Here is a 24,570-nt window from a genome sequence, read left to right as displayed (position 1 = left end):
ACGGTATCCCGCAAGGTGTGCTGCAGTATTACACAACTTTTACAGGAAGAACCACTGTACAGTATATGGAACCCCTAGGGTGGCAGGTAGCCTAGCAGTTACAGCGTTGGGCTAGAAACTAAAAAGGTTGCTGGTTGAAATACCCGAGCCGTCAAGGTGAAACATCTGTTAATGTGCTCTTTAGCAAGGCACCTAACCCCAATTTGCTCCATTATGGCTACTGCTAATAAAATAGTAGTATTACTAAGAAAATAGTATCATAAATAATAGAAAATAAATAATGAAATGATACACAAAAGAATACCAATATATTTGTAAGATGTTATTGTCATTATAGTCACTCTCAAACACAAACAGTTTAGGTAATGCAAACATTTTTTTGGGGAAATATGCACAGATCGGTGGACAGGAAGGCTCTTTGTTTTGAATGATGGCCCAATGTCAATTCTGGATGCCTCCTGAGGGGTTATGCCTTCCGAGGGGTTATGCCTTCTGAGGGGTTATGCCTTCTTTATGGTACAGGACAATATGTGTTATTGCCTACCTGGTTCCCGAGAGGAAGAAAAAATGAACATAATTGGGATTCAATCTTATACCTGCAAGAATGTAGACAAACTGGTACACAGACATATCATTATTATAATGTAGAAGACCGACTTACATGCAGTTGTTGCCATCAACAGCAGCCAAAAGAGGGATCCTCTTTGTGCCTGGTAGTTGGGTTCAGCGGCAACATGGCTAGTCCCTCCCATCGGACTCCACCCTGAAATACTGAGATAAAAGTAACAATTAGCTAATTGCCAATGTCAGGTTGGGTCTGCAGTTTTATTTGGCACATTCAATAAGTAAAATGAACGTTTATTCACAAGAGTTAGCTAGCTTGTAAAGTGGCTAGCTAGCTAATTAAAGTGTTTTCCCCTCTATAGGCTTAGCTAGCTAGCTTGCTAGGTAACAAACGGTAGCCTAATATAGTGCTCAAACTTTGAAACAACGTTATCTATCTCGTCCTATAGTTTATCATATCATTATGGCTTCATTTATTTGAATGGAAAAATATACGTTGATTAACTTAAACAACTGCGTTATTGAGTCGTCACTGGATAAATGGCAGTTGGTGTTGCCAGTTTTTGAATTATGGAAACCACTTTCTCAAGGATTGACCCCTTCTCTGAAAAGGGTTCTTACATTTTGACCAAAGAACCAAAATGTTCTACATAGAACCCCAATGAACCCTTAATTTGTAAGAGTGTAGCTAGCACCCATTAGCAAAGAGGAGGTTATCCCAGCTCATTCATTGTTTTCCCCATCCCTTCACTCTGGTCTCATACTGCCCTCTCTCCCTGCTCGCTCGACTGGGCATGCGTGTGTGTGTGTGTGTGTGTGTGTGTGTGTGTGTGTGTGTGTGTGTGTGTTTGTGCTTGGGAAGCACTTATTATATCTGGATGTGGATAAGAATGGCTTCCTCCCATTCTGTGAGAATCTGTAAGCTGCTGTCTCTGTACTGAAGGAAGGACTTACAGCTTTCTGGCTTCCTCAAACATTACACCAGACCAGCCAAATCAATACTCACGATCCTCCCTTTTTCCTATCGTCTTTTCTCACTTAGAATATTTCACTGTAATCCACAATCAGGCAACGGGAATTGTTCACAACTGACACAATGATGTACTTCGATGTGCTGATTCCTACTCCCTCCTAGTTCTCTTTTTTACATCTCTAACTATGGAGAGACCCCGTCTAGCCCGTCCCCCTCTCCTCCACTCCTCCTTTCATCCCCCTCTCCTCCACTCCTCCTTTCATCCCCCTCTCCTCCACTCCTCCTTTCATCCCCCTCTCCTCCACTCCTCCTTTCATCCCCCTCTCCCCCACTCCTCCTTTCATCCCCCTCTCCTCCACTCCTCCTTTCATCCCCCTCTCCTCCACTCCTCTTTTCATCCCCCTCTCCTCCACTCCTCCTTTCATCCCCCTCTCCTCCACTCCTCCTTTCATCCCCCTCTCCTACAGTACCAGTGTTCAGATCTGTCTTTTATTTTTAGTCCTCTGCACATCAAAGGAATTTTAGAGTAGCCTCAAAATAGTAGCCTCACTGTTGGTGAGGAGGTTCAGTTGAGTTGTCCTTCTGTCTGTCTTCGCCTTCTTTTGACTGATGGAAACAGCTCATAATTCGATGAAGCAAGGTTAAATAGGTATTCCTAGCGCAGGAAGTTAATTCCATTTCCCTTCAACTACTGTCTTCTCTGAGGCTGCGATCACCCAATGAGGCAATAGAGGGTGGTTGGATGTACAGAGCCACAGACATGTACACACACATGGCAGAACCACAATCACACCCACGCATGCACAGACAGTAGTATGTATCAGCGGGCCCCCTGCTGCATGTGACGCATGTTTAGTGTGATGTTGAACGTGTGTGTGTATGCATGCCTGTGTTTGTGTACATTCTTGGGTCTCTCTCTCTCTCTCTCTCTCACACACACACACACACACACACAAACACAACCCCACCCCCCCACCCCCCATACACACACACGATGCATTATTCACTCCTAGTCAGTATTTCTGCCTCAGGTTGTACATCACCAGTGCCTTCTGAATCTCTCCCCAGTTGTTTCTTTATCTATGGTTTGTATACTAACTAAGTGCAAATGTATATGCGACTACTACATACTACGCTATGTGTATTAATGTCTAAAACAACATGTGCTGTTTTTTGTTGTTGTTACTGCTTGGATCTGTTGTTTGTGTTTAATGCTCTAGACCTCTCCTGCTCTGACGTGTTCGTTTTTTTATCCATCCAAGCCGGTACAGTGTAAGAACGTTCAGGTAGCAAATGGCAAAACAAAATGTTCCTCTGGATGTGATTGAAGCACGTTTTATGTTTGACTTCAGAGATCTTTCTCAGAGTTACAGTAGCAAACCCGTTTTTTGTGTGTTTCTTTTATTGGATTGAAACGTGTGAGGAGACATGTTCGCTGTGGTTTCACCAGAAACGCCAGGCTCCAGTGTTTGATTATGAGCAGCTGATGAAGTCTCGGGTATGAGGCTGAGTTGACGAAGCTCTGTGTTGACAATGACTGGTCCGTCTCCGTCGTGGCATAGAGTTCACTGTAGCTGAGAGCGACATCAGGATGGAGTCGCAACACTGCTGTTAGAAGATATTTAGATTAGGCTCGTCTTGTTCACTAGAATTAGCAGAGAAAGTGGCGAGAGAGATCGAGAGTGAGCGATAGACAGAAGGTGGCGGTGAGAGGATGTGGGACAGAGCTGGGGGAGGGAGGCAGACAGGGAGACAGCGAGAAGGAGAGAGCGGGAGAAGGAGCAATACGGGTATAGCTTGATATCTTGACACCCTCTGAAGATACCTCTGACAGGCCTCTGACATAAAAAGAGAGCAGATCTTATAATGTGGCAAGATAACGACAGTCTCCCAAGAGGAGGAGAGAGGAAGGGGAGTTATCATCAAACACTGCCTGTCTGCTACAGTAGGAGTCCGACACAGAGCCAGTACTGAAACACAATGAGGAGTTATAGCTACGACACATAGATAACTCAGCTGCATGTGGAGCCCCACACATCCATAATACAGACAAATACTGTTTCAGTATGTAGCGAGAGAGAGAGAAAGAAAAAGAGGGAGAAATAGAATGAGGGTGCAATCAGAGTGTAAGAGCGACCATAGAGATGGACCCAGAGCAGATGCACGCACGCACACACACACACACAGAAAAAAATGGCTTTAGAGGTTGTGAAATATGCATGAGCAGCTCTGAGATTCACCAGGGTAAATGCATTTTTCATCCATTTCATGTCTGTGATGTGTATATTTAATGGTTCTTTCCTCCGGGTGGGTCTCTATTGGCCCCATCTGTAGCCTGAGCAGAGTGCACCGAGCTGGGCTTGGTACGTCAGGGGCCCTGGGGGGGAGGTGTTCCCCATATCTCCCTCCTCTCCAGGTCACAAGTTAATGGCAGCTGGTGGTTAGTTAAGAGGTCAGGTCCACACAGCAGCAGCAGTTCACCCCAGCCAGGACTGTTCTACTGCTGATTGAAAGGTTCCTTCTGTACAGTGTGGATCATTGCCAGAGACCCTCTACCCACCACACCTACAGGGGTCTGCTGTGTGTGTGTGTGTGTGTGTGTGTGTGTGTGTGTGTGTGTGTGCGCGCGCGTGCGTGTGCGTGTGCATGTGCATGTGCACGTGTGTCACTCATGAATTTCATTATTGTTAACCCATCTCCCCAACCCTGCACTTACACAATGTCTGCAGGCAGATTCATGTTGGATGATTGAGTGTTACGTTCTCAGCCTTTTGAGAAGCATAAACACATATCTCTCCTTTCAAAGGTGTTGGCAAAACAACATATGCACTGAGAATAGGAAGAAATCAAAATACAAAATGCAAGATATTTGCTCTTCTCAACGAACACACTACCTTTGTTGCTTCCTCCTATTCCAACGTGTGATGCTGCTATCCTTTGATAGCAGCATGCTGTGAATTATCCGTGCGATCAAAACCTTCATATTCTTTCCCATTTTCTTTTAGTACATAGAGACACAGCAGAGCACAAAAACAGAACAGGTGTACGCTGATATTCGTTTTATTTTTTCAGCTGTTCCATTGATTATGCCAAGGCATATTTGATTTGGTTTCCCTAGTTTTTCTATGATTAGTAAATATTTGACAGTGTATCCACATAGCACTCCCTCTCCTCTGAAAACTGGCTGTATGCAAGTTGAGATAGTGGACGTTAGAAAGCCGCTTGATTTGGGGTGGACAGACACAGAAGGAGCAGGGTTACAGTAGGAGTCTGGAGGCTGCTGGGGGTTTTAATAGTGGGCAATAAAACAGGCCCCTAAATGAAAATCTATAGGCTATAAAGTCCTTCATTAGCACGAGTGTGAGTAGTGGAGCAGATGCCACATGTAAACATACCGGATGCACACACACACACACACATTCCCTTTTAAGGCATGATTCACACCTTTCTCTCTCTCTCTCTCTCTCTCTCTCTCTCTCTCTCTCTCTCTCTCTCTCTCTCTCAGCCTCTCTCTCTCTCAGCCTCTCTCTCTCTCCCTCCCTCTCTCTCAGCCTCTCTCTCTCTCAGCTTGTATGACCTCTCTCTCTCTCTCGCTCTCTCTCTCTCACTCAGCTTGTATTACATCTCTCTCTCTCGCTCTCTCTGTCTCTCTCATGACCTCTCTCTCTCTCACACACAGCTTTTATGACCACTCTATCTCATTCATTCAGCCTGTTGTTTGGTAGCCCCGCTCCAATTTCATGTCTATGAATTAAAGATGAGAGGACAGAGACGTTGTTGCCATAATTCAGCCAAACACAGGAGCTAGTCTGAATGGAAACAGATGAACAGGGCCACTGCTGGGTTTCCTGGGAGGCCATTGGATAACAAACAGCTTAACTGTCCATTCCAACACAGTCATTGGAAAGTTGTTGTCGCCTATATGGATTTCAGCACAGTGCAGACAGCGGACAGCGTCAATGCATATATTCCAGCACCACCCTGTTTGGACAGCTCTGGTATGATTACCAGTATAGATTCTGGGCAGTGACAGCATTGATTTCAGCACCACTGCTAGCGGACAGCGCCCATGCAGATTTAAACACCAGTCTTAGTTGACTGGGGAAAGAGCTGCTGAATATTTCAGCACCATGGACAGCAGCTCAGTGTAGACTCTTGCTGTTTACCTATTCTGGAAGCCCCTTCTTCCTTCTCTGTTTTCTGATCTCTTATGGGCTCTTGCTCCTGATTCATTACTTCTATTTCAGTCTATTTTAGATGTTTGTTTGTCTCTGACAAAATCTATTTATCTATTGATCTATTTTAGTAATAAAATAAAAAGAGTTTTCCTACATACTGATCACAATTCCGTAACATATGTACACATTTAACCAATTTCTAACTCTAACAATGTGTATTGAATGTGAATGGTAATTAAAGTGTGTTTGTGTTTTTCCTATTCCAGACGGTACGCCATGGCTTCCCGTACCAGCCCACCTGCCTGGCCTTTGATCCCGTCCAGAAGATCCTGGCCATCGGCTCCAGAACAGGAGGCATTCGGATGTATCCTTTCCTTTCTCTTCATCCCTCCCTCCCTCCCCCTGACTTGTCATTCTGTGTTGCAATGCTGTCATGGCTGTCATTTCACAGAGTCAAACCTGTCCGTTCCCCTGCTCCCAGGAGGCACCTGGGCCGGGGAGGATGTGGTGGACGTGGACGTGTAGCGCCTCAGGTAGGAGATTATACTCTCATACATCCAGCCTCATTCTGCTCATACCCATCAGCCACTGGGGATCAGCACGGAGCCAGGTGGATGGTCCTGACAATAGCGTCAGCGATAGACACCAGCAAATCTGACTAGCTACTGAGCGAGAGAAAAGTGTGTATGTGTGTGCTTGGAAGAGAGAGAGAGCGTGTTTGTGTGAGAGATAGAGGGAGAGATAGAGAGAGGGAAAGGGAAGAGAGAGAGAGAGAGATTTGTGAGGGTACAGAGAATAGCTAATGAAAAAAGAAAATGTGATTTGATTAAATTATTGGCTGGGCCAAAATTAGATCTCTCGCTTTCTACCTGTCTCACTCACTCACTCACTCACTCACTCACTCACTCACTCACTCACTCACTCACTCACTCACTCACTCACTCACTCACTCACTCTCTCCCTATATGTCGGTCTCTTCCTCTGCCTCTCTCTCACTCTCTCTCTCTCTCTCTCTCTCTCTCTCTCTCTCTCTGGACCTGCAGCAGAGGCTTTGATGAAGCACTGACTGGAGGGAGAGCTCAGGTTTCTGTATGATGGAGACCCGTGACGGAATTAGCATTAGCATTGAAAGGCTAAACACAAATACCACCGCTCTCTCTCATGTGGCCTGTCATTCAGTCCATCTCTCTATTCCTTCCATTCTTTCTTTCCCTCCCTCTTTCATTCTCTCTCTTCTCTTTCCATTTCTCTTTCTTTTTTCTCTACCCCTCTTACTCTCCTATCTCTCACTTCTTTCTCTGTTCTCCCTGTGCTTTGAAAGTGTCTGGGTATAGACTAGAGGATACATGTCAACACCTAACGTGGCTGTTCTTTGTCTAGGTCCATATTGGATCCCTCTTTTCTCTCTGTCTTTGTTGTGTCCATGGAGTCTCTCTCTCTCTCTCACACACACACACACACACACACACACACACACACACACACACACACACACACCCTGCTCTATACAAACACTATCGTCTTCTCCAGATGACATGATGGCATTGAAAACAGTCCCGTTATTACAGGTGCATTGTATTATTTATCATCTGATAGTAGATCGGACAGAAATGGGTGTGGTGTTTTGATGGTTGTGATTGGACGGTAATTGGACAAGGGGGTGTGGTTTTCAGACGTGTTGTTACACCTTATCAGCTGTTGTTTCTCGCAATCTGTCTCCTTACCAGTTTTTTTGTAGTCTTAGTCTTGCAATCATCCTCATTTTCTTTACTCCCTCTCATTCTCCCTCCCTCCCACCCTCTCCCTCTCCCTCTCCCTCTCCCTCCCTCCTACTCCCACTCTCCCTCTCCTTCTCTCTCTCCCTCCCTCATTTAGCTGCATCTCTATTTATTTCCAACCTCTCTGACCCATGTCTTCAGATGGTGATTTCCCCTGCCTGCCTGCTATAGCAGCACATTGGCACCAGGTAGAAATATATATTTTCTTCCTGTTAAAAAATCCTTATTGATCTCCGGAGCTCCGAAGTTAAACATTCAGATGAGAGTATTGATTGTGTGTGTCTGTGTGCACCGTGCCGGTACACTCCCCATGTAATTCATTTCAAGGACGCGCGCGCGCGTGTGTGTGTGTGTGTGCGCGTGTGCGTGTGTGTATGTGCGTGTGTGGGTGTGATCAATATTGTTGCTGATTTCTGGACCAAATCCCTCACATGGACTCCCACAGAGTCAGAAAGCCCTGTCACCCTATCCGTGGCTGAAGGACTGATCAATCCATTGATCGTGATTGGTTAGATAATCTTATTTGGTTAGTGAATCTGGTGACCTAGTTCAGAATGTAGATTTCCGTCCAAAAGTAATTGTTTATCACGAGAGGCCCACACATAATATCTAGTTCTGCCAGAATGATTCAAATCTCACATTTCTGGGAAATAGAACACAATACAAATGAGATCAAAATAGGAAGAAAATCATACATTTAAATGATTTGTTTTTCCTATTCAGCAAAGTGGGGGGGGAAAGGGCTTGAAATATTTCAACTGCTTTCTAATTCATGTATTTATTGAACCCTTGTTTTACCAGGTCAGTTGACTGAGACAACGTTCTCATTTACAGCAACGACCTGGGGCATAGTTACAGGGGAGAGGAGGGGGGATGAATGAGCCAACTGGAAGCTGTGGATGATGAAGTGGCCATGATGGTATGAGGACCAAATTGGGAATTTAGCCAGGACACCGGGTTTAACAGTCCTACTCGTACGATTCAGTGCCATGTGATCTTTAGTGACCACAAAGAGCCTGGACACACGTTTAACATCCCACCCTGAAAGATGCTAAATATAGTAACAATCGAATTATAAACAACTTATTGTAACTTGTCTTATAACTGAAAAATAAAAATGATCAGACATAGTGACAGTACAAATTATTAACATTTCACATATCTGACGACAGAGAATGTTCTGCCAAGCATCCTCTGACTGAAGCCTAGTCTCAGTTCAAATGCCTGTTGACTCGTTATAACTTCAGTTTTAAGCACGAAGGGATTTCGTCCCTCTGTGACCAAGTTGTGTTTTGTTTTGGTCTTGTTTCAATTCTACAACGTTATTTGTAATTGTTTATGTTCAGCGTTCTAAATTCATCTGAGAACATCTCAGTGGGATCCGACACACATCAATAGACGCGAGCCGGTCTGGCCTTTTGAGGAAGTATAAAACCACGTGGGTCTGTGACTCTCGCAGCCAGAGAAAATCGATCCTTTGTCTGGATAGGTCAGAAAATGTGACGCGGCAATCCCTATGCAAATGAGGAGTCAGATTTCACAGGCTGCATGTCAGCTGACAGTGATTAATGTTATGCCATTCACAGAGTGCTCTGTTCATGTCACGTTCTGACCTTAGTTCTTTTGCTATGTCTTTGTTTTAGGTTGGTCAGGGCGTGAGTTTCGGTGGGTTGTCTATGTTAGTTTTTCTATGTTGTGTTTTGCGTTTGGCCTGGTATGGTTCTCAATCAGAGGCAGGTGTCGTTCGTTGTCTCTGATTGAGAATCGTACTTTGGTAGCCTTTTCCCACCTGTGTTTCGTGGGTGATTGTTTTCTGTTTTTGTGTATGTCACCAGACAGGACTGTTTCGTTTCTTGTCATTCTCTTTGCTATTTTTGTTTTAGTGTTCTGTGTTTAATAAATTCGTCATGAACATGTACCACGCTGCGCATTGGTCCTCCGATCCTTCATACTCCTCAGATGAAGACGACGAACGTTACAGTACACCAAAAATGTGGTTCGGAACTGTTCCAGAACCGCTCAAAGTTCCCTAAACAGAGGACTTTAAATCTATAGCTCGGTAGGTAAAGCATGGCGCTTGCAATGCCATGATAGTGGGTTCAATTCCCGGGACCACCCATATGTAAAAAAAAATGATGTGTGTCACACCGTAGAGAGCCTAGAGACCTTAGAGAGCCTTTTTATTTCTCTATTTGGTTAGGTCAGGGTGTGATTTGGGTGGGTATTCTAGTTTGTCTATTTCTTTGTTGGCCGGGTATGGTTCCCAATCAGAGGCAGCTGTCTATCGTTGTCTCTGATTGGGAATCAAACTTAGGCAGCCTGTTTTCCACCTCAGTTTGTGGGATCTTGTTTTTGCATCGTTGCTGTAGAGCCTGCAGAACTTTACGTTTGTTTGTATTTTGTTGTTTTTTGGTGACATTTGAAAAATAAAGTAAAATGTACGCCTGCCACGCTGCACCTTGGTCCAATTCATCAAACCAGCGTAACAATGTGTACATGACTGTGAGTTGCTCAACATAAAAGTGTCCGCTAAATGACATATTAATATTATATATATATATCATAATGCTCCCCTGTACATCCTGGGTCCATTGTGAAAATCCTACTGGTAGTGTTGCTGTAGAACTGGCCCAGGCCCTACTCTGGTGTCTGTGAGTGGTGCATAATGATGATGTCATCGATGCTGGGCTGGCAGACTGTCACTCTGCAGTGGGACCACCCAGTGACTAGATCCCAGAGAGCTGCTGGCTGGCAGACTGTCACTCTACAGTGGGACGACCCAGTGACTAGATCCAAGACAGTTACTGAGATCTGACACAGACCCTATGTGAATGACGTGGTGTGTGTGGTTGAAAGACCCTACAATCATACAATAACTTGTGTGTCATCTTCAGCAGAACTGAAACAGACCATTTGTTTTATGTGTTATGCAGTGCACTCACATTTTGTTTGAATTCTGTGTGTGTGTCTATATATCTTTCTCTGTGTCTTTGTATGTATCTGTCTGTCACTGCCTGTGTGTGTGTAGCTGTCTGTCTGTCTCTGTCTGTCTGTCTGTCTGTCTGTCTGTCTGTCTGTCTGTCTGTCTTACTGGGCCTATGTGTATCTGCCTGTCTGTCTCTGTGTCTGTGTGTGTAGCTGTCTGTTACTGTGTCTATGTGTAGCTGTCTGTCTGTCTGTCTCTGCGTCTGTGTGTATGAGTGTTTGCCATTCCTGTTATCCTGCCGTGCCATGCTGGATTGGAAAAAGGCTTTTCAATAAAGGCCAGGTAATAGAATCCTCTTCTGTCTGATGGACAGTCACTTCTCATCACGGCCTATCAACAGACACACCGACCGACCTGACAGTCACTTCTCATCACAGCCTATCAACAGACACACCGACCGACCTAACAGTCACTTCTCATCACGGCCTATCAACAAACACACCGACCGACCTGACAGTCACTTCTCATCACAGCCTATCAACAGACACACCGACCGATCTGACAGTCACTTCTCATCACAGCCTATCAACAGACACACCGACCGACCTGACAGTCACTTCTCATCACAGCCTATCAACAGACACACCGACCTATCTGTCAGTTACTTCTCATCACAGCGTATCAACAGACACACCGACCTATCTGTCAGTTACTTCTCATCACAGCTTATCAACAGACACACCGACCTATCTGTCAGTTACTTCTCATCACAGCGTATCAACAGACACACCGACCTATCTGTCAGTTACTTCTCATCACACTGTATCAACAGACACACCGACCGACCTGACACTTCTCATCACAGCCAACCGACCGCTCACACAGCCACATATACATTGACCAGCCAACCGACCGCTCTCACACAACCTATTGGGAGAGAGAGGATGGGAGGAGAGGAGGGAGAGAAATAGAGAAAGAGGAGCTGCAGGAAGGGAAAAGGAAGGAAAGAGTGGAGGGTGTAAGAGGATGAGAAAAAAAGAAAAGCAAATACACAAGGAGGAAAGAAGGGACCCGAGGAGAAGAGGGAGGCAAGGGTTTAGGATGAGAGGATGAAGGGTAGAAAGGGGTGCCCGAGAAGGAGGGAATAGGAGGAGGAAGAGGAGGAAATAAAAGAATGGTAAGCAGAAGGATGAAGAAAGTCAATTTCAGTCTACCCTGTTGCTGGGCTGGGATTTGAGTAACAGCAGTATTGTAGGACATAGACATGTAGCAGTTATGTGCCTGGTGGTTATTGTGAGGTTGTGTGTGTGCCTGCCTGCCTGTGTGCGTGTGTGTCTGATGAAGTGTTTTGTAGCAGTGGTCTGCCTGGTCGTTTGCAGGCGTGGCACGTGCTGGATTCACTGCAGCTCCTCTCTCCCATCAAACTAATGTCCTAATAATGGTTCTGGCACCCGTGTGGACGGACACACACACACACACACACACACACACACACACACACACACACACACACACACACACACACACACACACACACACATACACACACATACACACACACACACACACACACACACACACACACGAACACACACAAACAACTGTCAGACATCGGCCAGGCAGTGTGTGCGTATCTACAGTATACATAGTGTGCTGTGTTTGCTGTCAGCTCTGTAGCCCACCATTGAGTCATCACAATGCTTCCAGAGAAATATTTCCAACAACACACAGCAGCAGCAGTATAGACACAACGAGACATCCCACAGTGGTTGCAGTGACAGCTGCCATACTCGTCCTGTCACAGCACTTTGTGACAGTACAGCAGTACAGCCAGGCTGAATAGGGACAATGACAATGACAATGATAGCCACCTCGCTTCTCTGCTGACTCCAGTCCTATAGCCGGGACGTCTGGTCTATTCACTGGCTATATGATAGACTCACCGTGGCGTCGTATCTGTTCGGAGAGATCATGTCGATACGTTTGCTAGCAATATTCTCTTCTTTGGTATGGTAGAGTGCCACTGGGCTATTTAATGTATCCACACGTTAGACCCACAGTCACATCGGTACAGGGATAAACGTGGCTACAGTACACCAAGATAGCAGAAAAACTGGCAGCATTTGTGAAACACGGTCTGTGGTAGGCTTGAGTGTCACTGAGACATTTGATGTATCCACACAATGCTATCAGCTTCGGCAAATGATATGATACATTCTCTAGGGCTAGGACATCAGCAATATTATTGTACTCTACTGGCTATATGATACTCTGTTGTTTAGCAACTGCATGGAGCTGGTGTATGATCTACGCAGTGATATTTGGTGGTATATACACTACATTCCTAAAAGTATGTGGACACCTGCTCATCGAACATCTCATTCCAAAATCATGGGCTTTAATATGGAGTTGGTCCCCCTCTTGTTTCTATAACAGCCTCCATTCTTCTGGGAAGGCTTTCCACTAGCTGTTGGAAAATTGCTGTGGGGATTTTCTTCCATTCACTCACAAAAGCATTGGTGTGGTTGAGCAATGATGTTGGCGATTAGGCCTGGCTCGTAGTCGGCGTTCCAATTCATCCCAAAGGTGTTCGATGGGGTTGAGGTCAAGGCTCTGTGCAGGCTAGTCAAGTTCTTCCACACCGATCTCGACAAACCATTTCTGTATGGACCTTGCTTTTTGCATGGGGGCATTGTCATGCTGAAACAGGAAAGGGCCTTCCCCAAAGTTGGGGAAGCAAAGAATCATCAGAAATGTCATTGTATGCTGAAGCATTAAGATTTCCCTTCACTGGAAGGCTTGTGTGCGGCTCCTCGGCCATGGAAACCCATTTCATGAAGCTCCCGATGAACAGTTCTTGTGCTGACGTTGCTTCCAGAGGCAGTTTGGAACTCGGTAGTGAGTGTTGCAACCCGAGGACAGATGATTTTTACGCGCTTCGGCACTCACTGTGAGGTTGTATTCATTTCACTGTGAGGTTGTATTCATTTCACTGTGAGGTTGTATTCATTTCACTGTGAGGTTGTATTCATTTCACTGTGAGGTTGTATTCATTTCACTGTGAGGTTGTATTCATTTCACTGTGAGGTTGTATTCATGTCACTGTGAGGTTGTATTCATTTCACTGTGAGGTTGTATTCATTTCACTGTGAGGTTGTATTCTGCGCATGTGGCACATAACATTTGATTTGATGTGATTCTTCGGCAGCTACAAAAGGAGGTATGCTCTTACTCAGACCCACTCCGGTTTGCCTACAAGCGGCACAGGGGTGTTGATGATTCACTCCCTACAGCACAGTGCCCACACCCACATGGAGAAGCCCAAAACTGACAGGATGGTATTTGTGGATTCCTCTAGTGTCTTCAACAAAGTGCAGCTTAACTTAACGGGTCAAAAGCTCCAGAACATGAATTTCAATCCATATCTGATTCTCTGGGGTCTTCTCCTTCCTGACAAATAGACACCAGCCGGTCAGATTCAACAGTCGCTGCAGCTCATCCAGAACCATCTGTACAGTATCGCCACGATGCTCTGTCATCTCGCCGGTGTTATTCACCCTCTACACAGGCCACTGTAGGAGCTCGGACCCAGATGTGACGTTGATTAAATTACTGGGATGATACAGATATAATGGACACGCAACTCAGACACCTCCAGGCTGCAATCTACAGGTTTTACCCTCTGGTGTAGCCGGAACTACCTGGATCTCAACTCAAACAAGACGCCTGGTCATTGACTTCAGAATAGACCAACCTCCCACCCCAGCGCTGGAGATTAACGGCCAGGTCATTGAGTGAGTGGAGGACTATAAATACTTAGCAACCATCCTCGACAACAAGCTCTCCTTCAAAAAGGAACACAGAACCGATTCACTCTGTCGACAACGGCTGTTCTTTTTACAGAAATTGAGGACGTTTAATGTACACCAATCCATCCAAGCATTTAATAGATTCTTCATAGCAACCAACTTATCTTTTCATATTGAGGGGTGGTTTGGTGCTCTAGGGAAACCCAATGAACAGGGTAATAGAAATCTGTGGGAAGGTCATTGGATAAAGACAGGAACCCTTCAGTGACATCTATAAAAAAAAGAAAATGTAAACGAGTGAGGAAAAAGGGGAACAAATAGCCCTGGACAGGGGCGACAGGTAGCCTAGTGGTTAGAGAGTTGGGCCAGTAACCGAATGGCCCTGAGCTGACAAGGTAAAAATCTGTCGTTCTGCCCCTGAACAAGGCAGTTAACCCCGTGTTCTTAGGCCAATCATTGTAAATAAGAATTTGTTCTTAACCGACTTGCCTAGTTAAATAAAAGAAAATGATGCACACACTCCATGACCAGTATAGCCCCCTACCTTCTGGGCACAGATATAGATCTCTGGCATACAAACATACAAATCTAAAATGGCAGCTTCAAGTTTTGTTCTGTCAAGTTCCTCAACGCTTGAAGTTATTATTTGTATTTGTATTATTTGTATTTGTATTATTTGTATTTGTATTATTTGTATTTGTATAGTGTACGAAAAATGAAGAACAGCGTCGAAAGCTGGCCTCATATTGACTTGGCAGTTGTGTCAAGTTGGCGGGACCATTGTTTATACACACGGGAAACTGTTGAGAGTGAAAAACTACAGTGCCTTGCGAAAGTATTCGGCCCCCTTGAACTTTGCGACCTTTTGCCACATTTCAGGCTTCAAACATAAAGATATAAAACTGTATTTTTTTGTGAAGAATCAACAACAAGTGGGACACAATCATGAAGTGGAACAACATTTATTGGATATTTCAAACTTTTTTAACAAATCAAAAACTGAAAAATTGGGCGTGCAAAATTATTCAGCCCCTTTACTTTCAGTGCAGCAAACTCTCTCCAGAAGTTCAGTGAGGATCTCTGAATGATCCAATGTTGACCTAAATGACTAATGATGATAAATACAATCCACCTGTGTGTAATCAAGTCTCCGTATAAATGCACCTGCACTGTGATAGTCTCAGAGGTCCGTTAAAAGCGCAGAGAGCATCATGAAGAACAAGGAACACACCAGGCAGGTCCGAGATACTGTTGTGAAGAAGTTTAAAGCCGGATTTGGATACAAAAAGATTTCCCAAGCTTTAAACATCCCAAGGAGCACTGTGCAAGCGATAATATTGAAATGGAAGGAGTATCAGACCACTGCAAATCTACCAAGACCTGGCCGTCCCTCTAAACTTTCAGCTCATACAAGGAGAAGACTGATCAGAGATGCAGCCAAGAGGCCCATGATCACTCTGGATGAACTGCAGAGATCTACAGCTGAGGTGGGAGACTCTGTCCATAGGACAACAATCAGTCGTATATTGCACAAATCTGGCCTTTATGGAAGAGTGGCAAGAAGAAAGCCATTTCTTAAAGATATCCATAAAAAGTGTTGTTTAAAGTTTGCCACAAGACACCTGGGAGACACACCAAACATGTGGAAGAAGGTGCTCTGGTCAGATGAAACCAAAATTGAACTTTTTGGCAACAATGCAAAACGTTATGTTTGGCGTAAAAGCAACACAGCTGAACACACCATCCCCACTGTCAAACATGGTGGTGGCAGCATCATGGTTTGGGCCTGCTTTTCTTCAGCAGGGACAGGGAAGATGGTTAAAATTGATGGGAAGATGGATGGAGCCAAATACAAGACCATTCTGGAAGAAAACCTGATGGAGTCTGCAAAAGACCTGAGACTGGGACAGAGATTTGTCTTCCAACAAGACAATGATCCAAAACATAAAGCAAAATCTACAATGGAATGGTTCAAAAATAAACATATCCAGGTGTTAGAATGGCCAAGTCAAAGTCCAGACCTGAATCCAATCGAGAATCTGTGGAAAGAACTGAAACCTGCTGTTCACAAATGCTCTCCGTCCAACCTCACTGAGCTCGAGCTGTTTTGCAAGGAGGAATGGGAAAAAATTTCAGTCTCTCGATGTGCAAAACAGATAGAGACATACCCCAAGCGACTTACAGCTGTAATCGCAGCAAAAGGTGGCGCTACAAAGTATTAACTTAAGGGGGCTAAATAATTTTGCACGCCCAATTTTTCAGTTTTTGATTTGTTAAAAAAGTTTGAAATATCCAATAAATGTCTTTCCACTTCATGATTGTGTCCCACTTGTTGTTGATTCTTCACAAAAAAATACAGTTTTATATCTTTATGTTTGAAGCCTGAAATGTGGCAAAAGGTCGCAAAGTTCAAGGGGGCCGAATACTTTCGCAAGGCACTGTAAGCCGCTTTGCAGTTCTTAACACACTCAAACAGGTGCTCCTGGCACCTACTACCAAACCCCGTTCAGCAACACTGAGCAACAGGATTCCTCTCTAGGTTCCTCATACTGGAGGGTAAACAGTGCTAGTCATCTGTAACACAGCAACACTGAGCAACAGGATTCCTCTCTAGGTTCCTGATACTGGAGGGTAAACAGTGCTAGTCATCTGTAACACAGCAACACTGAGCAACAGGATTCCTCTCTAGGTTCCTGATACTGGAGGGTAAACAGTGCTAGTCATCTGTAACACAGCAACACTGAGCAACAGGATTCCTCTCTAGTTTCCTGATACTGGAGGGTAAACAGTGCTAGTCATCTGTAACACAGCAACACTGAGCAACATGATACACTCCTGCCGACGGATGTTAGAGGCTACACAGTTCTGGTCAGTCCAGTGGAGGGCTAAAACACGACGTGATTCATTCCGTATTCATAGGCACACTATGTTTTGACCTTTGCTCACTGAGCGAGTGAGCAAAGGTCCCATGCTTGCTCCACCGCAGCAAGCATGGGATTAAGACTGGGCCTGTATTTAAGCAATAAGGCCAGAGAGGTGTGGTATATGGCCAATATACCACGGCTAAAGGCTGTTCTTAGGCACGACGCGGCGCATTGGCCTTTGTTGGCCGTCATTGTAAATAAGAATTTGTTCTTAACCGACTTGCCTAGTTAAATAAAAGAAAATGATGCACACACTCCATGACCAGTATAGCCCCCTACCTTCTGGGCACAGATATAGATCTCTGGCATACAAACATACAAATCTAAAATGGCAGCTTCAAGTTTTGTTCTGTCAAGTTCCTCAACGCTTGAAGTTATTATTTGTATTTGTATTATTTGTATTTGTATTATTTGTATTTGTATTATTTGTATTTGTATAGTGTGCGAAAAATGAAGAACAGCGTCGAAAGCTGGCCTCATATTGACTTGGCAGTTGTGTCAAGTTGGCGGGACCATTGTTTATACACACGGGAAACTGTTGAGAGTGAAAAACTACAGTGCCTTGCGAAAGTATTCGGCCCCCTTGAACTTTGCGACCGTTTGCCACATTTCAGGCTTCAAACATAAAGATATAAAACTGTATTTTTTTGTGAAGAATCAACAACAAGTGGGACACAATCATGAAGTGGAACAACATTTATTGGATATTTCAAACTTTTTTAACAAATCAAAAACTGAAAAATTGGGCGTGCAAAATTATTCAGCCCCTTTACTTTCAGTGCAGCAAACTCTCTCCAGAAGTTCAGTGAGGATCTCTGAATGATCCAATGTTGACCTAAATGACTAATGATGATAAATACAATCCACCTGTGTGTAATCAAGTCTCCGTATAAATGCACCTGCACTGTGATAGTCTCAGAGGTCCGTTAAAAGCGCAGAGAGCATCATGAAGAACAAGGAACACACCAGGCAGGTCCGAGATACTGTTGTGAAGAAGTTTAAAGCCGGATTTGGATACAAAAAGATTTCCCAAGCTTTAAACATCCCAAGGAGCACTGTGCAAGCGATAATATTGAAATGGAAGGAGTATCAGACCACTGCAAATCTACCAAGACCTGGCCGTCCCTCTAAACTTTCAGCTCATACAAGGAGAAGACTGATCAGAGATGCAGCCAAGAGGCCCATGATCACTCTGGATGAACTGCAGAGATCTACAGCTGAGGTGGGAGACTCTGTCCATAGGACAACAATCAGTCGTATATTGCACAAATCTGGCCTTTATGGAAGAGTGGCAAGAAGAAAGCCATTTCTTAAAGATATCCATAAAAAGTGTTGTTTAAAGTTTGCCACAAGACACCTGGGAGACACACCAAACATGTGGAAGAAGGTGCTCTGGTCAGATGAAACCAAAATTGAACTTTTTGGCAACAATGCAAAACGTTATGTTTGGCGTAAAAGCAACACAGCTGAACACATCATCCCCACTGTCAAACATGGTGGTGGCAGCATCATGGTTTGGGCCTGCTTTTCTTCAGCAGGGACAGGGAAGATGGTTAAAATTGATGGGAAGATGGATGGAGCCAAATACAAGACCATTCTGGAAGAAAACCTGATGGAGTCTGCAAAAGACCTGAGACTGGGACAGAGATTTGTCTTCCAACAAGACAATGATCCAAAACATAAAGCAAAATCTACAATGGAATGGTTCAAAAATAAACATATCCAGGTGTTAGAATGGCCAAGTCAAAGTCCAGACCTGAATCCAATCGAGAATCTGTGGAAAGAACTGAAACCTGCTGTTCACAAATGCTCTCCGTCCAACCTCACTGAGCTCGAGCTGTTTTGCAAGGAGGAATGGGAAAAAATTTCAGTCTCTCGATGTGCAAAACAGATAGAGACATACCCCAAGCGACTTACAGCTGCAATCGCAGCAAAAGGTGGCGCTACAAAGTATTAACTTAAGGGGGCTAAATAATTTTGCACGCCCAATTTTTCAGTTTTTGATTTGTTAAAAAAGTTTGAAATATCCAATAAATGTCTTTCCACTTCATGATTGTGTCCCACTTGTTGTTGATTCTTCACAAAAAAATACAGTTTTATATCTTTATGTTTGAAGCCTGAAATGTGGCAAAAGGTCGCAAAGTTCAAGGGGGCCGAATACTTTCGCAAGGCACTGTAAGCCGCTTTGCAGTTCTTAACACACTCAAACAGGTGCTCCTGGCACCTACTACCAAACCCCGTTCAGCAACACTGAGCAACAGGATTCCTCTCTAGGTTCCTCATACTGGAGGGTAAACAGTGCTAGTCATCTGTAACACAGCAACACTGAGCAACAGGATTCCTCTCTAGGTTCCTGATACTGGAGGGTAAACAGTGCTAGTCATCTGTAACACAGCAACACTGAGCAACAGGATTCCTCTCTAGGTTCCTGATACTGGAGGGTAAACAGTGCTAGTCATCTGTAACACAGCAACACTGAGCAACATGATACACTCCTGCCGACGGATGTTAGAGGCTACACAGTTCTGGTCAGTCCAGTGGAGGGCTAAAACACGACGTGATTCATTCCGTATTCATAGGCACACTATGTTTTGACCTTTGCTCACTGAGCGAGTGAGCAAAGGTCCCATGCTTGCTCCACCGCAGCAAGCATGGGATTAAGACTGGGCCTGTATTTAAGCAATAAGGCCAGAGAGGTGTGGTATATGGCCAATATACCACGGCTAAAGGCTGTTCTTAGGCACGACGCGGCGCATTGGCCTTTGTTGGCCGTCATTGTAAATAAGAATTTGTTAAATAAAATAACTATATATTTATATATCACAAACACCCGAGGTGCCTTATTGCTTTATAAACTGTTTACCAACGTAAATAGAGCTAACTGTTTTGTCGTACACGTGGTATACAATCTGATAAACCACGGCTGTCAGCCAATCATCATTCAGGGCTCGAACCACTCAGTTTCTAAGTGGAAACGAGGAGATGTGTGCTTATCTCTCTCTATTTCGTCCTCTCTCTTTACACGCAACCGATACAAGGGGACCGATTCAATTAGATGTGCTGTGATTCGCAGCCCCTTTAACTAATTAGTGTAATGACAGTTTTATCACTGCAAGGTGAGTGAAGCATCCACTAGAACTGGAATGGAACCGCAGCTGAAATAGAACATGAATTCATACAGTGTATTTGTGCTGCATGGTGATGACTGAATACACAAGATTATCTGATGCTTTGGATGTCAGAGACTTTCAATTCAACGAGGTGAACTGGAGACTTCTATTGTGTGTATGAGCTCATAATCACTAAACAATATAATCCCACTGTTTCAATGTAGCCCCACCCTGCAGTGCTAGCTGTTAGGTAGCTCTCGTCTGTGTAGTCCCGCTCTCACTCTCTCCATCTCTTTTCATTCATCTTTATCCATCCTTCGGGGTTCGATCAAGTCTGCCCTTTCCGTTTGAGAGCAAGCTCATTCGTTCCCGCCGTGTAGCGCTGTTTTTCGATCCCAATCGACCCGTCCCACTAGCTTGCCACGCTGCCCAGTGCACCACGCCACTCTGTTGTCTCTCTCTCTCCTCTCTTTCTTTTCTTTCTCCTTCTCTTTGTCTTCCATCAATCTGGTCTGTCCAGCTGGAGGAAGTAGGAAGGGCTGCTGGCTCTCTCTCACTCTCTCTTGCTCTCTCTCTCTCGCTCTCACTTTCTCTCGCTCTCTCTTGCTCTCTCTCTCTCTCTCTTGCTCTCTCTCTCTCTCGCTCGCTCGCTCACTCTCTCTCTCGCTCTCTCTTGCTCTCTCTCTCTCGCTCTCACTTTCTCTCGCTCTCTCTTGCTCTCTCTCTCTCTCTCTCTTGCTCTCTCTCTCTCTCGCTCGCTCGCTCACTCTCTCTCTCGCTCTCTCTTGCTCTCTCTCTCTTGCTCTCTCTCTATCACTCTCTCTCTCTTGCTCTCTCTCTCTCTCTCTCTCTCGCTCTCTCTCTCTCTCTCGTTCTCTCAGTAATGTCTCTCTTGCAATATGCTGATTTTATTTATGCAACTACAGTCTTGGCCTCGGTCAAGATAAGCTGAGTTCCCTTCCCTCTCCCTCCGCTCTCCTTCTCTCTCGCTGTTACACACACACACACACACACACACACACACACACACACACACACACACACACACACACACACACACACACACACACACACACACACACACACACACACACACACACACAGCCCAGACAAGATATGTCAGTTGTTTTTTTCCACACAGTATGTCAGAGCATCCCCATTTTCCCTGGAAGATGAAAGCAGTGTGTGTGTTTGTGAGTCTGTCCTCTTTGCGGCCCTGCCTCTAGTCATTGAGACTGCATGGTGTGTGTCTCTGTGTCAAGCTTAATTTCATTCATAATATAAAGAGCATACAGTATGAACGTCCTGCCAGAGAGAAATAGGGGGGAGGGGGAGGGGGAGACAGAGAGGGATAAGGCCCTTCACTCTGGTAGTAAACATTTTCACCGAAGCATTGGCAGACCTTTGATTTGGGGTGATGTTGGGACAGGCTGTGTGTCTGGATGCAGGGTCATCGGGGTGTCATGGAGAGTAGTTGCACTGAAATGACTCCCTTTTGATTGCAACTGGTTGTTGGTGGTTGTCATTACCATTGCTGCTTTGCATTATTGTCACAGCTGTTTATGTTACTGTTGTTGATGCTCTTCTTGTTGCTGTTACTCGTAGACAGCAGATCGTTCAATTAGTTAAGGATGATAATGGATTGGATGTTTACAGTATAAGGGTGTTGTAAAGAACACAGTGGGAGACATAGAGCTGGTTTCAAGCGCAGGGCGCAGCAGGTGTTTGTTGCAAAGGACCACAGGAAGAGGCATGTAGCTGGGTCCAGGGGCAGGCAGAAGGTCATACACAGGAGGAGGCAGGTAGCTGGGTCCAGGGGCAGGCAGAAGGTCATACACAGGGGGTCCAAAAGGGAACAGTACAGGCAGGGAAAAGGCTAGTAACGTAGTCCAGGAGATCAGGCAATAGGTTGATAACAGGAAATCCGAAAGGCTAAAGTACAGGCAGGGAATAGGCAAAAAGGCGTCGTTAGTGAGGCAGGCAGAAAATATTATACAAGGGAGGAGTAAATCACTGGAAACCCAGCGCTCCGAAAGACATCACAAAACAAACAATACCTCACAATGATGGGGTGCAATGAACTGAACTAAATAGTGTGTGATAATGACATACAGGTGTGTGAACAGGTGATTAGAATTCAGGTGATTGGGATCTGGAGAGTGAGCTGCTTTCACGGGATCTAGGTGTTTGAGAGTGTGAGCTGGAAGCAGACGTTACAGGTATAAGGTAATCAGATTTGGAAAAGGAAAAGTGGGGGTCCTTTTCTCAAACGGGTCAAACGGGTTTGGTACATACATGTTCCCATACAAATCTGATTGGATACAACATTTGACTATTGAAATATATCAGCCTCATTTTAACTCCAGAGGTGATTTTCTTTTCTTTTCTGAGGGCTAATCGGGGACATTTTTGATGACGGCTCTAGCCGGGGACAGGCCACCAAAACCGGGGACTGTCCCCGGAAATCACGGACGTTAGGTTACCCTAGGGTGGGGACTCACCTCATCCAGCTACCTCCGATGTATAGCATGCATCAGCTCAAGTTTCAAATTCCCTTCCTTCCTTCCTTCCTCATCCTCGTCTTGGTCTTACGGTTGTTGTCTGTTTATGCTTGGTCCTGTCTCCTCCTGAGGGCAGAGGGCTGAGCGGAGTGCTAGAGAGATGCTCTGAACTAATGAAAGGTCAGCAAGATATAAATAGGCACACTGGAAGAAGTATGGGGAAATGTCACTGCGGTATATAGCCTGTATGTGTGTGCACAGTATGAGAGAGAGAGAGAGAGAGAGAGAGAGAGAGAGAGAGAGTACTGCTGTACAGTACACATTCGACATTTCTATTACTGATTTTGACCTGCTGGCTTTGGTAAAAGCCACATTGCTGTATAGAACTTCATTCTTGTACTCTGAAAAGACCTTGTGGTTATAATCAATGTTGCTTGCATTCAGACACACAAAGGTCCAAGTACAGCCAACAAAGGCTGTAGGAGAAAAACATGTTTAATGTTAGGTCAGAGTCACAGAATGAGGCAGATTTATGGAAAGAAATCATCTTTGGACAGTGTTGGTGTTATTATTTTGGCCAGGTCGTTGTTGTCAAAGAGAAAGTGCTCTCAAGTCTCTCCGACTTTGGGTACCTGGTTAAATAAATGTCTAATACATGAAAATGAAAAAAGGTTGACTGCTGCAGTCGTATCTGCCTGAAAGACACGGGGTTAAACTGATCAATGCCCGTCAAACACCTAGCCGGTTGTATTCACAGGTCGTCATTGAAAATGACAACCGCTTCTTTACAGAGTTACTTGAATAGATGTCGGCTAAACAAATAAAGAAATACACAAGTTTTTACTTTATCGTGGCGCCTTTGTGAGGAAAATACAGGAGAGGAGGAGAAAAGGGGAAAGGAAGGTAAACAACATTGTTTTACCCAAAACCAAAACATCTACTTCTGCTTTGTCCGAATGTTTGCATGTTTCCCCGTCTATTTATTCCACTCTTGTGTTTTTTAATGAGCCTAGATGTGCGTCAGAATAGGGTGATGATGGAAACATTGTTTGGCGAAAAACGCTCTTTTGACCTTTAAAGCAGAAAGGCCATGAAGTCACTCCTTTCTTTTCAATGTTTTTGTCATTTTCTCAGATTCACAGGGTCATTTCAAATGGTATATCTTTTTTTAAAATTCTTCCCCAGGATTTTGCCTTCCCCAGAGGAGAGGAAACGGTGATCAAATTGAGTGCTTTTCTAGTCATTTATCTAGGATGGGTAAAACACTGCGGGACAGGAGGACAAGCAAAGGACTAAAAACAGAGAAAGAGAGAAAGAAGAAAAGGGTATAGTTTTCAGAGAGAAAAGTGGAGTATTCAGAGAGAAAGTGAGAGAAAATTGGAGTATTCAGAGAGAAAATTGGAGTATTCAGAGAGAAAAGTGAGAGAAAAGTGGAGTATTCAGAGAGAAAAGTTAGAGAAAAGTGGAGTATTCAGAGAGAAAAGTTAGAGAAAAGTGGAGTATTCAGAGAGAAAAGTTAGAGAAAAGTGGAGTATTCAGAGAGAAAAGTTAGAGAAAAGTGGAGTATTCAGAGAGAAAAGTGGAGTATTCAGAGAGAAAGTGAGAGAAAAGTAGTGTTCAGAGAGAAAAGTGAATTATTCAGAAAGAAAAGTGGAGTGTTCAGAGAGAAAGGTGGAGTATTCAGAGAGAAAGTGAGAGAAAAGTAGTGTTCAGAGAGAAAAGTGAAGTATTCAGAAAGAAAAGTGGAGTGTTCAGAGAGAAAAGTGGAGTATTCAGAGGGAAAAGTGGAGTATTCAGAGAGAAAAGT

At 44.5% G+C, this 24,570-nt stretch overlaps 1 protein-coding gene across 11 annotated transcripts in view; it reads left to right on the top strand.

Annotated features, from left to right (window-relative positions):
* Positions 1 to 24,570, top strand: part of stxbp5l (syntaxin binding protein 5L) — a 232,826-nt gene that overhangs the window by 19,885 nt on the left and 188,371 nt on the right. For all 11 annotated transcript variants that reach the window (XM_036958794.2, XM_036958792.2, XM_036958790.2 and 8 more), the window contains exon 2: positions 5,982 to 6,079. In XM_036958794.2, coding sequence (XP_036814689.1) covers positions 5,982 to 6,079 — 98 coding nt within the window. The remainder of the gene's footprint in view (positions 1 to 5,981; positions 6,080 to 24,570) is intronic.

Source organism: Oncorhynchus mykiss, chromosome 22, assembly GCF_057628025.1.
Source record: "Oncorhynchus mykiss isolate SJ-2025 chromosome 22, ASM5762802v1, whole genome shotgun sequence".
Classification (NCBI taxonomy): Eukaryota; Metazoa; Chordata; class Actinopteri; order Salmoniformes; family Salmonidae; genus Oncorhynchus; species Oncorhynchus mykiss.
Note: the sequence above shows the minus strand (reverse complement) of the source record. Positions and strands in the feature narration are given on the sequence as shown.